Here is a 13,097-nt window from a genome sequence, read left to right on the forward strand (position 1 = left end):
TTTAGGCTGAGCTCACAGCCAGTTATTTTCCTGGACCTTTACTGCCTCCCAGCTAAATATAAAGTAGATTCAGCCTCTGTTGGAAAATATGGAGTTGAATTCCATATTTGTCTAAGGTTCTCTTTATGCAGCTTAGGTGACCCAAAGATTTGATACTATTCTTTCAGCATGGCAATAAAATGTCTTTATGATCTTGAATTCTGCCAGAGGTTGTGGATTAAGTTTGTTACTTTGAGGGGTGGAGAATGGAAACAAACTATTAGGTATGTCCAGTCATGTAGAAAATTAGACTAAATCAATGACATGTTTCAGTATGTACTTAAAAGAACTATTTGCATAATCACAATAGTATTATCATACCTTAAAAGATGTACGTAATGTCGTCAAATAGCCAGTTAGTATTCTGTGATCTTTATTGTGAAGTTAGGCAAGAGGAGAAGCAGAAGGGCAACATTCCAAATTGAAATTTGGACATAGCACAGATAAGTTGCCCCTGAATATGACGATAGTTCTATTACGGAATAAATTTTCTGTGTGAAAGCAGTTCTTTTACCCAATTGCACTTAGGTGCTTTTAACCATCTCAGACCTAATAACATCAACCAAAAAAAAAGTGCATTTATTCATAGCCTTTCTCAGGCTTACTTCTGTTTTGTCCCAAAAGAGTCAAACATTCATACCATTTTCAGGACCAGTTTGGTCCTGAATTCTGGAAATGAATAGGCAGTATTTTTTCATGTCAATTAAAATTGCATTCCCCCCTTATTGTGGTGGTTCCTTTCCTCTTTTGCCTCTTCACAGGTCACTTTCCTCTGCAGCAATATCATTCATTTTGAAAGTTTACGAACTAGAACTGCAGAAGCCTTAAACCTGGATGCTGCGTTATTTGAACTAATCAAACGATGCCAGCAAATGTGTTCATTTGCATCACAGTTTAACAGTTCGGTCTCTGAGTTAGAGCTTCGTTTATTACAGAGAGTGGTGAGTCTTGAATCTTGGTGTGGGGGTAAAGAGACTTGTTGATGAAAATGATAAGGCCAGTGTCATGTGCTCAAACTCCATTTAATATATTCACTCGGTTTACATTTATGCAGTGTGTATACTATATATATGATGTTGTTATGAGGGATATAACAATGGTTAAATCTTGCTCTTAGCGCCCAAGGAACCTATTAATTATAAATACAATGAATTAAAAAGTGAGCCTGGGTGGCTCAGTCTGTTAAGCATCCAACTTCAGCTCAGGTCCTGATCTCACAGTTCGTGAGTTCAAGCCTTGTGTCAGGTTCTGTGCTGACAGCTCAGAGCCTGGAGCCCACTTCACATTCTGTGTCTCCCTGTTTCTCTTTGTCAAAAATAAATAAAATATTAAAAAATTATTTTAATGTATTTGTATTAAAAAAAGTGAAAAGGGTTCTCAGAGCCACAGTTGGAAGTTCTGTGGAGTTTCAGAGGGAGGAGAAATACAACGTATAGCAAATGACTTAAATGTACTGAAAATACGGTAGCAGACAGGGGGCTAGTGGAAGGTGAATGCTGGACAGGAGGGCTAAGTCCAAAAATAGCAAATTGATACATTTGATGTTTATATTTTATGAGAAGACTTTAATTAGGAAGCTCTTGTGGCCTTTGAAAGCATGATTTACGTTGGGTTTAGCATTCTAGATTCGGATCATCTTTGTTATTCTAGATACATTTGTTATGTCTTAAACTATTTCTATTTCTTAAACTGTTGTGTAGGTCATTAGTTCATGACTTGGCAAATGAGTTTGTGTCACTTTGAGTTACTAGTACCTTTTAATGGTAATGATGAAGGAAAGAATCTTCCATTATTTATTCCATCTAATGCTTACAATCAAATGTTTATTCTGTTTAGGACACCAGTCTTGAACATCCTATTGGCAGCTCTGAATGGCTTTTGTCAGCACACAAACAACTGACTCAGGATATGTCTACTCAGAGGGCAATTCAGACAGAGAAAGAGCAACAGATAGAAACGGTCTGTGAAACAATTCAGAATCTGGTTGATAATATAAAAACTGTGCTCACTGGTCATAACCGGCAACTTGGAGATGTCAAACACCTCCTAAAAGCAATGGCCAAGGTAAGACTGATATGAGTGACATCCAGTCAGATCTCTCTTCATAAAATTACAAGTAGTCGTATTTGGGAAAATAACAATATAAACAAAAACAACTTCTTGGTTCACATCTTCCAATTTGTAATGGAGTTAATTTGTGTTTTTATCAACTTTTTTTTTTCTAAAGCAGGTAGTCGTATTCTGATTTTGTACCCAGAGAAACTGGGGGTTAAAGAAATGGATTAACCCAGAGTCCTATAACTTAACAACAAAGCTGAAACTTGAATATAGTCTGCAGGTGTTTAGATCTCCAATGTCTTGTCCTCCTCCCCAGCCTTATCCCTAAGCTTGTTCACCTCCAAAATGAATGAAATGTTGTCTCTTCCTTTCAGTATCCTACATAATTTCCATAGTAAGGAAACTCAGCCCCACAAAAAAGCTAAATAACTTCATCATTACAAAACAATGAATCATTTAACTTGGGGATTTATTTTTACTTTGACTTTTTGTTTTGTACTGGAAACCAGATTCCTGTAGAAAAGGAGTTAATTATGGTAAACAAATTAAACACTTGCTGGAAAAACACTTATTACTTGTTATTCAAAATGTGACTGTCTTATGAGTTACTATTGAGACCAGTACCATTTCTGTCAGTCATTAACATGTGGATTCCAGGATGAAGAAGCTGCCCTGGCAGACGGCGAGGATGTCCCTTATGAGAGCAGTGTCAGGCAGTTCCTAGGTGAATACAAATCCTGGCAAGACAACATTCAGACGGTGCTGTTCACATTAGTCCAAGCTATGGGTCAGGTTCGAAGTCAAGAACACGTTGAAATGCTCCAGGAAATAACTCCCACCTTGAAAGAACTGAAAACACAGAGTCAGAGGTAAGGATGCCTTCTGGCCTAGATTTCAAATGGAAGCAAAAATCTGGTAGAGTAAGTTTTGCTTATTTAATTCATTTAAATTTTTTCAGTTTTGTTCAGATTTATAAGTAGCTACCTGGTGAAGCATTTCATAAATAAGCCATTTTATTTTGTATTTCAGTATCTATAATAATTTAGTGGGTTTTGCATCACCCTTAGTCACCGATGCAACAAATGAATGTTCGAGTCCAACGTCAGCTGCTCCTTATCAGCCATCCTTTGCTGCAGGTATGACTTTTCCACTTCAGAAAAGACCTGAAACTTCATCTGTTCCTAATCTTATTTTTTTAATTTATTTTTAAAGTTTATTTGTTTATTTTGAGAGAGAGAGAGAGAGCATGAGCACAATTGAGCGGGGGAGGGACAGAGGGGAGGGAGAGAGAGAATCCCAAGCAGGTTCCCTGCTGTTAGCACAGAGCCCGACATGGAGCTTGATCCCACAAACCATGAGATGATGACCTGAGCTGATTTCCAGAGTCAGATGCTTAACCAACTGAGCCACCCAGGTGCTCCTCTCCCCCTTTTAAGTTTTGGCTTAACTTTAAAAGTGCTTCTGTGAGAGAGTAAAAATACCTTGTGTTTAAATCTTCTTCAGATAATTTATGAATGGGGCGCCAGGGTGACTCAGTTGGTTCAACGTCCTGCTTCAGCTCAGGTCATGATCTTGCGGTTCGTGAGTTTGAGCCTTGTATTTGGCTCTCTGCTGTCAGCATAGAGCCTGCTTCAGATCTCTGTCTTCCTCTCTGCCCCTCCCCGCTCACGCTGTCTCTCTCACAAATAAATAAACTTAAAAAAAAAAACAAAAAACACATGAATATAAAATAAATACTTGTCAGGGAAATTATAAAAAGAAAGTTTGTAGTTTCATTCCAATTAGAGGTCAGTCCGTTAATATATTTGTTGTTATACTTGTAGTTACGTATGCATAGTACATGCACAAATTGTGATCATTCTGTGAATGCAATTTTTGTTTTCTTTTCCCACTTAATATTAAATTGGTAATTTCCTCGCCACCAAATGATCTTTTAACAAGTGACTTCATGCCCAAATTTAATACGCCACTCTCTGTGTCTTTACCATATTAACCTTATATTGTTGGACAGTTCATACGTTTCTAGTATTTTGGTGCCACAACAAGCATCACTGTACAAATTCGTTTTTGAATGTCTAGCTCTTTAGGCTATATTTTTCAGAGGACAGTATCTATTTGAAGGGATAAGGATTTTAAGGTTCTAAAATCATACTCACCTTTGTGGCTATATATGTGTAGTTGATGGTTGAGAGAGCCCTGCCCTGCTCTTTGTCTCCCTCCATCTTCTGTTTACATGTGAATTGAGCTACCCACTCTTTCCCTGTAGCAGTCCGGAGCAACACTGGCCAGAAGACTCAGCCTGATGTGATGTCACAGAACGCTAGAAAGCTGATTCAGAAAAATCTTGCCACATCAGCCGATACTCCACCAAGCACCATTCCAGGAACTGGCAAGAGTGTTGCTTGTAGTCCTAAAAAGGCTGTCAGAGACCCTAAAACTGGGAAGGGTAAGTTAGTAAGAATAAGGGTGCCTTAGATACTTGTACAAAGTTGTGGTTTGACTTCTATGTTTCCGTTGCTTTGTAGCTGTGCAAGAGAGAAACTCATATGCAGTGAGTGTGTGGAAGAGAGTGAAAGCCAAGCTAGAGGGCCGAGATGTTGATCCAAATAGGAGGATGTCAGTTGCTGAACAGGTGACCTTTTAAAAATTATTTATTTATTACTTTAATTATTTTTATTATTTTTTTAAAAGTTTTATTTAATCTCTACACCCCATGTGGGGCTCGAACTTGTGACCTCAAGATCAGGAATCACATGCTCTTCTGACTGAGCCAGCCAGGTGCCCCCAGGTGACCATTTTTAAACTTGATCTACACATTTTCATGCTGCTGAAACAGTACAGGTTAAAAGATAAACTCACCCATATTCTTGGAGGTTCATCAAGAAATGAGGAACTGGAATTTATTTTCGGGATTTCGAAGATTTTGAGTAACATAACTCTGGAGTTGTCAAACATTCACCATTTTATTCTGACTACCCTGTTAGCATGTTCCTTTCTCCCCAGCCCCTCTTTTAGCAGAAATTAGAAGTGTGACTTGACCCTCTCTCCTCCATGAGAACACAGTTAATCTGCATTTTATTTTTTATTTATTTATTTATTTTTTTTTTCAACGTTTTATTTATTTATTTTTGGGACAGAGAGAGACAGAGCATGAACGGGGGAGGGGCAGAGAGAGAGGGAGACACAGAATCGGAAACAGGCTCCAGGCTCTGAGCCATCAGCCCAGAGCCCGACGCGGGGCTCGAACTCACGGACCGCGAGATCGTGACCTGGCTGAAGTCGGACGCTTAACCGACTGCGCCACCCAGGCGCCCCTAATCTGCATTTTAAAGAGGACTATCTGAAGGTTTCCAGTGAAATGAGGGTGATGTTTGGGTGTGGGAATAGTATCTATAAAGTGTTTGGGGGTGTCAGTTTGTCTGAAGTCATTACTCTGAAATTTTCTCATTAGTGTTATTAAAATTATATATTTGAGAATGAATTCCCCTCTAGCTGTTTATTTTGAAAAATTAATTTTCTTAATGTTTATTTTTGAGAGCATGTGTGCGCAAGAGAGAATGCGAGCAGGGGAGGGGCAGAGAGAGAGAGAGAGAGAGGGAGACACAGAATCTGAAGCAGGCTCCAGGCTCTGAGCTGTCAGCACAGAGCCCGATGCGGGCCTCGAACTCATGAACCACAAGATCATGACCTGAGTCGAAAGCTTAACCAACTTGAACCACCCAGTTGCCCCATATATTGAAGTATTTAGGCATGAAGTGTTACTAGGTATTATTATGTATTATTAAAAAATTAATAAATACTTCAATATATGTCTCCTAGACAAAACATTAACTCAGGAAACTTACCATTGATGTTAACATTGGTTGTTACCTAACATTCAGTCCATACTCGGATTTCTCCAATTATCCCCGGATGGCCTTTATTGTTTATCCCTTCTCTCTTGAACCGCCTGCTCTGCCCCCAACAAGATCTAGTCAAGGCTCATCTTCATTTCATATACTTGTTCTATTTTTTAGTTGTCTTCAACGTCCAGAACAGTTCCTGATCGTTTTCTTTTCTTTTTTTTCTTTTATGACATTGACCTTTTTGATGTGTCCAGACCAGTCATGTTGTAGAATGTGCCTCACTTTTTATTTGTCTGATATTTTCCTCATAATTAAATTCAGAATCAACATTTTTTTTTTTTTAATTTTTTTCAACGTTTATTTATTTTTGGGACAGAGAGAGACAGAGCATGAACGGGGGAGGGGCAGAGAGAGAGGGAGACACAGAATCAGAAGCAGGCTCCAGGCTCTGAGCCATCAGCCCAGAGCCCGACGCGGGGCTCGAACTCACGGACCGCGAGATCGTGACCTGGCTGAAGTCGGACGCTTAACCGACTGCGCCACCCAGGCGCCCCTCAGAATCAACATTTTTGTCAGGAATGCTATGTCGCTGATGTGTCTTTCTCAGAATTTTACATTAAGGGATACTGGTCAGTGTGCCATCTGTTGTGTTACTAAGTTAGGTCATTTGGTCAATGGTAGTGTTCTCCTGAATTCTCCTTTACAAATGTACCTTTTCTTCTGTGGGTTGAAAATATGAGACTATGATTACCCTGTTTTCAATGTTTTGACATCCACAATTCAGTTTTAACATCAGCACTAAACGTTTTTTTTATTTTAAATGCTGCTGCACCACTGTGTAGCATCTTAAACTCTTCTTGGTCAAGAGGTACTTCCTTAGAAATTACCAAGTGTGTTAAAAAAAAAATCCATGGACAGGGGGTGCCTGGGTGGCTCAGTTTTAGGTTAAGTGTCCGATTCTTGGTTTTGGCTGAGGTCATGATCTCACCATTTGTGTTTTGAGCCCTGCGTAGGGCTGTGTGCCGACAGTGTGGAGCCTGCTTGGGATTGATTCATCCCCCCGCCCCCTACACATGTTCACTCTCTCTTTCAAAATAAATAAACTTAAAAAAACCATGGACGATATTGAGTCAGAGGGGTATCTTTGCTTCCGAAGCTTTCTGGTAGGTTAATAGCTTGTGTACTTTCGCGACTGCCTATCTTCTCTCTGTGTCCATTTGTTTGAAGGATCTTTGGCTATTGTGCTTTTTATTCTGATAGTTACTAAATTTTATATGAAAGAGAGTTAAGGGACTTAGAGGAGTGGGGTAAGTGTAGAGATCTTTGTGCACGGCTTTTGGTATAAGTCATCATTCAGCAGCCCTATATTGGGCATTTAATATACAATTGGATCCTCTGGATTCTCTGGATACAGAGATAATTATATCGCTTACTATAAAAGAAAATTTAGCTGAGTCAGAATCAAGGTATTTGTTGAGTACCCAACTGTATTGCAGAATGTGCCAGGCACTTTCTTATACGCTGCCTAAGCATTTACCTAGTGACTTCATGTGTTTAACCCCAGGAGCACCTGTGGGGTCAGTGGGGGCTCTCTTCATCTAAGGATTGACAAGCCTCAAAGGGATTTTTGACTTTCTCAAGACACACCTCTTGTAAACTCTGGGATTATGAGGGAAGCTCAGGTTACTTAACCTCTCCACCATAGCAATGACATGTCCTATGGGCAATTAATTTGGGTGACTAGAAACTTACTTTTAAACAATTCTTAGAACTCATATATGTCCTTTGAAGTTTTAAATGGTTTAAAATATTATCCTACCTACTTTTACAGGTCGACTATGTCATTAAGGAAGCAACTAATCTAGATAACTTGGCTCAGCTGTATGAAGGTTGGACAGCCTGGGTATGAATGGCAAGACAGTAGATGAGTCTGGTTAAGCGAGGTCAGACATCCACCAGAATCAACTCAGCCTCAGGCATCCAAAGCCACACCACAGTCGGTGGTGATGCAACTGGGGGCTTACTCTGAGGAAACCTAGGAAATCTCGGGGCGCTAGGAAGTGAATCCTGCAGGACAGCTGCACTCAGGGATACGCCCAACACCATGGCCTGCAACCCCAGGGTCAAGGGTGAAAGAAAGAAAGCTCACCGCCTGAACATGGAGATTGTCTTTCTGCCACAGAACAGCTGCAAACGTGTCAGGAGGTTAGCTGCAGAAAGAAATCGGGATGCCGCGGAGCACAGAGTGATTTGGAACTCCATTCCACCTGACCCTGTGTGTACAATCCAGGAAAAAACAAACCCCGCTCAGAAACAGAGAAGACTGGGGCCGCGAAGAAATCACAGCCAAGGAAGATTTGATGCATTCAGATTCTCGTGTAACACTTGTTGCTTGGCAACAGTACTGGTTGGGTTGACCAGTAGGCACAAAAAGGCTATGCGATAAGAATTTCAGAAATGGACTGGAAATGGAGAGCTATGTAACAGATACACTACATTGGAAGAACTTACTTCTGAAATGAAGGGAAAAAAAACTACCCATCGTCCTGTCCTACTCCCCCAACCCCACACCATCTACCCATCCTCCTTTTACCTGATCTAGTAGATTAGCCATCTTTCAAATTTACTTTTATTTCAATCCTTACATTTCATATACTTCCGTCTCGATGCTGTTAACAACCTATTTGGAGTGATAAACAGGAATTTCTCCAAAACCACTGATAACATGGAAAATTCAAGGATTGTTTAAAGGTCTGATGATCACATACAAAATGTAATCCTGGTTATTTAAGTCATTTCTGTGATTCTATCATGTACAGTTTCCAGAATTGTCACTGTGCATTCAAAAGTAATGAATCTAACAGACATTTGATTTAATGTACACTCCCCTTTGCTTATAGTGTGCATTTTTGGGAGGTCATTCAAATTTTCCCTCTTCTGCGATTGCTCTAGTTTCTTTCATAGAAAGTAGCTAATCCAATGTAATCTTTTACCTTTTTAAAAACCAGGATAGAGTACCCATTAGAGTTTTACATTGTTGATGACAGATTAACAATAAAGTGATGTTCTGGTGGAGGTAGAGTGAAATGTTTTTTAATTCAGTTTTCTCATTTGATACTTTTAATTTACAAAGTGTAAATTAAAAGTGCTTTGGTTTACCTGGCATTTTAGGACATGTACATGAAACATCAGCAAATGAGAACCACCGCCATCGTTTATTAAGTTCAGTTATTAATCTGTGAAGTCCTTTACTTTTTGCACAATTTTAATAGTTTGCTGTGAATTCATGATCAAGGTTTCCTTAAATTTAGTGTTGCATTTCAGTACTGTAAGCTGAATTGTTGATCCACAATAAAACACAGACTAGGATAGGATTCTTAAAATCACGTATCGACACAAAATAGAACACAAAATCTTGATTGAATACATTTTTCCTGCATTTTAGAGATTAGGACTGTGATCATTTCTGGTCGCCGGTCTTCACAGACAAACTTGAAGGGTATTAAGGAAAAGTTCCACATAGCTCTGGCCTTTTCTGTATTCTGATTGCCACCTTAATCTATAATCCTTAGGTACCCGTGAGAGAATGCATCTCAGGATCAGTGCTTTTTTTAATACTTAGGCAAGTATTGCAAGCAAGGTGGTATTTTCAAATACCCGTGTGTCCAATAGCCAGTTAAGGAACCTAGTGCATCAAATTTTATTTTCTTCATTCATTTGGACCTTATTTTCACAATCGAAACAACCTATCTGGAATAATGATGCCATATTGTGTTTTGCACGCTGCTTTATTTCCTCGAGGCTCTGTGGGAGCTGCCGCGTCCATCATCTGATTACCTCTGCTCTCTCAAAAGTAAAGTCTTTCCGGCGACATTCTTTGTTGTCACAAGGAAAAACCTTTATCACAGTGATAAAACAAGGTCACACTAGTTTGTCCCGACAGAAATTGCTTTTTTTTAGGTAAGGAAGGTAAAGGAAAGGAAATAGGTGGGTTTTATTGCCTGAGAATTTCAGGCTTCAGAGGTACCTGGCACCTTATCCGAGCAAAAACAAAGCAGCTTTATATCAGAAACATGTGCCTCTGATAAATTATCCATCGCTTTTATTTTAAAATGGTCCCTCTGAGAAGAAATAGTGTGGCATCATACATGTTTGGTTGTGGGGCAGATGTGACCGATGACTTCAAAGCTTGCTCTTTACTGCACTCTGCACAATAAGACCCTGATCTGTACAGTTTGCCTTCGTCTGGGAAGTTTCTGTAAGCAGCCTTGGCTTTTTGAACCGTTGGAAGCAAACTCAGCAGATGTATTCCGTGGTGAAAGGCCCTAGTGATGGAGCAGACTGAGAAGCCAGCGCAATACTGGGGGGATTGTTTTGTAAGATAAAGTTGAGAGTGCGGTAGTTGTGAAGTCACACGTCTTTGCTGATACAGAATACCTGTGGACAACCAGGGATCTGCTTCTCTCTTTTCCTTTCTCTCCAAGATTCAGGGGGTATACAATAACCTACAACCTCTTCTTCCATTCAAAGTACCCTTGGAAATTGAAGTTGATCGTAAGTGTTTTGTTGTCTTTGATTTTCTAAAATTGCCTGAATTTTAGTTGGTATCTCTACAGAGCTGTGGAGGCTTAGTGGTTTACGGAGCTGTGTGTATTTCTCGTTTAGTCTTTCTTCGCTGTGTCTTGCAGGATCTCATTCTCTCTGGTCATGAGTTAACATAGTTTGCTAGGATTATTAAGATTCTTTTGCGTCTGGCACTTGTGGTGAGTGTTTTTGAGATATGTGAGGTTTCTCTGTGTGAATTGATAATCAAGCTCTTGATCTGCTTCCCTAATTTTTTTTTTTTTTTTTTTTTAAGAGCCCAAACCCCAAGTTCAGGGTGAGGGTTTGTAATACAAAGAAAAACTTTCGTAACTTCTGCCCTTAACACTTGCCACCATGAAGCTTAGTGTGTAGTTTTTCTTAATACTGTCCGTGTTTGGTGTCTTCTGCATTGTTTGTGTTTTTTAATTGTGGTTGTTCTGACGTGTGAAATTTAAGGAAAGAGCCATTAAAAAATGCCGAGCAGGGCAATGCAAGTACAGCCAAAAATATTAGAGTTGATGTGCAATCTTAGGTCCTTTTAAATCTGGGGTATTATAGGCAGTACTTTAAATTGAAAAGTCTTCCTGGCCTATTATCCTCCACATATTTGTAATTATTCTGGGGGCTTACTTGTTTTGGCAGTACTAAAATCAAAGGGGCTGGTTCTTCTGTTACCGAATTCTTTTCATATGAAAGGAAGCACCTACAATTAGCCTGTTAGACCGATTCATATACATCAAAAATCAGCAAATGCTTTACTGTCAGCGCACATACCTTTGTTTTACATAAGATTAGATGAATGTGAAAAACAGTGACCTTTCATGCTCTATCATCGTGGGCTTGTAAACTGTAATTTAGAGCTAGGACTTTCCCCCCTTAAATCAAGGAGGTAGACTATAGTAATGTAAGGGTCACTTAAAGAAGGTAGATTTTGTTTTCAATGTATGGGTTGTATTAGAAATTTTCCTCCTGTGGGGAAAAGCTAGCTTAGGGTTACAAATTTTTCCAAACATTGCAGAAGGGGGAATCCCCTGTATTATGAACCCCTCAGGATTTGTTGCACTTTTCCTGCTTTTTAGGCCTGAGTAACATCACCACCATCCCTTATTTACAAAAAGGCAAATGGACTCCAATTGAGAAGCTTTACAGGTTAAGGGTTAGTTGTACAACATGAACCACGTAGAGTCCCTTGCTTTCTACGGGAAATTGGGCTTACTGGGGAAAAGCTGTTTGTTGTGCTAATGTAAAAATGTCATACAATTAGTTTGATTTTTGAAGATGGTAAACTTAAGGAATTGCATGTTCTCCTGAAATGCAGGCTTGTAGAATGTTTTTCTTTCAAAACAGGCTGATTTTTTTTTCTTTTCTTTGCCTGACGGTCCCAGTTTCAGCTCCTGTTTAAAGTTGTTGTGTCAGTTATTTTCCTGTTTTAAATTTCTCTTATATTTCCACCTGTAATGTCAGTGGCAACATCATACTTCATTTGTTAATTTACGTTACCCTTATAAGAGCAAATTGAGTTTAAATGAATCTTCCTTGTCCTAGTAACATTGTATAAATAAAGTGGCTTCTCTGTACAAAAGGTTGTAATGCCTCCTGATGGATATAATTTTGTGATTGTATTTAAGATTAAAAGTTGAATAAATCACACCAGCTTCCTGAAAATGTTCATAATGCATCTTTTGGAAAACAAAAATACATGCCTACTTTGTGCATATTTGCATTAACACAGCAAAGATTGTATGAAATACCTGTTTTTCAGAAAATAAAGTCTTAAAGAAAGACATAGCATTTAAGCTCTGGATTTATTGGTTAAAGTAAGTTTCAGAAAGCTTACTATTTCAGTATGGTTAGAGGTTTTGTTTTTGTTTTTTTAAGATTTTGTTTTTAAGTAATCTCTATACCCAGCGTGGGGCTTGAATTTAACCCTGAGGTCAAGAGTCACATTCTCTACCTAAGCCAGGTGGGTGGACCTCAAAGTAATTTTTTAATCGTCAAAGTAAATTTTTGAGCAGCAGCTAAAATTTTACTTCTGTGGGTAAGTTCTAGTATCAAGGTATAATTTAATCAGCTTGTCAGTATTTAAAACCAAAACTATAGCACATTATTAATATGTATATTCCCTGGGGTATGAAAGCTCTGTAGGAAAATAGAATGAAAATGTCTGGCTTGTTTTAATATCTGGAAATGAGATTGCATTTTGTTCTTGCCAGTTCATTTTAAGAGGATTTATGTGAACCGTGTCATCATTGGGCACCTTTCAAAAGATCACATCCTGTTTTTGTTGTGTAAAAACAAAGGGCAAAAGAAAGTCCTTGAGGGTAGGTGTTTTTTAATGATTAGGCCAATTGGAAGTTTACAGAAAGACCTTACAGCAGGGCTTCTGTGCTGTGAAGTTGCAAATAGGTCTGGGACCTCATTCCTTGAGTAACAAAAGTAACTGGGGACTGGGGCAACCTGTGCTGTTGGAGTTGCTTCAGTTTTTTTCACCTACCTCAATTTCGCAAGCTGGTGTTGAAGTTGTACATAGGGAACTTGGCTGAATCAAAACCATTTTGTAGCAGAGGCTGA

The 13,097-nt window shown here is 39.0% G+C and overlaps 1 protein-coding gene across 4 annotated transcripts in view; it reads left to right on the plus strand.

Annotated features, from left to right (window-relative positions):
• SMG1 (SMG1 nonsense mediated mRNA decay associated PI3K related kinase) overlaps window positions 1–12,312 on the plus strand; it is a 126,367-nt gene extending 114,055 nt beyond the window's left edge. For 3 of the 4 annotated variants that reach the window (XM_045460058.1, XM_045460055.1, XM_045460057.1), the window contains 7 exons: window positions 801–980; window positions 1,876–2,103; window positions 2,755–2,966; window positions 3,127–3,233; window positions 4,364–4,543; window positions 4,623–4,729; window positions 7,774–12,312. In XM_045460058.1, the coding sequence (XP_045316014.1) occupies window positions 801–980; window positions 1,876–2,103; window positions 2,755–2,966; window positions 3,127–3,233; window positions 4,364–4,543; window positions 4,623–4,729; window positions 7,774–7,851 (1,092 nt within the window). In that variant the 3' untranslated portion in view covers window positions 7,852–12,312. The remainder of the gene's footprint in view (window positions 1–800; window positions 981–1,875; window positions 2,104–2,754; window positions 2,967–3,126; window positions 3,234–4,363; window positions 4,544–4,622; window positions 4,730–7,773) is intronic. The other variant, XM_045460056.1, reaches the window with a different exon arrangement.
• The last annotated feature ends 785 nt before the right edge of the window (window positions 12,313–13,097 follow it).

The sequence above is a fragment of the Leopardus geoffroyi genome, chromosome E3 (genome assembly GCF_018350155.1).
Source record: "Leopardus geoffroyi isolate Oge1 chromosome E3, O.geoffroyi_Oge1_pat1.0, whole genome shotgun sequence".
NCBI lineage: Eukaryota > Metazoa > Chordata > Mammalia > Carnivora > Felidae > Leopardus > Leopardus geoffroyi.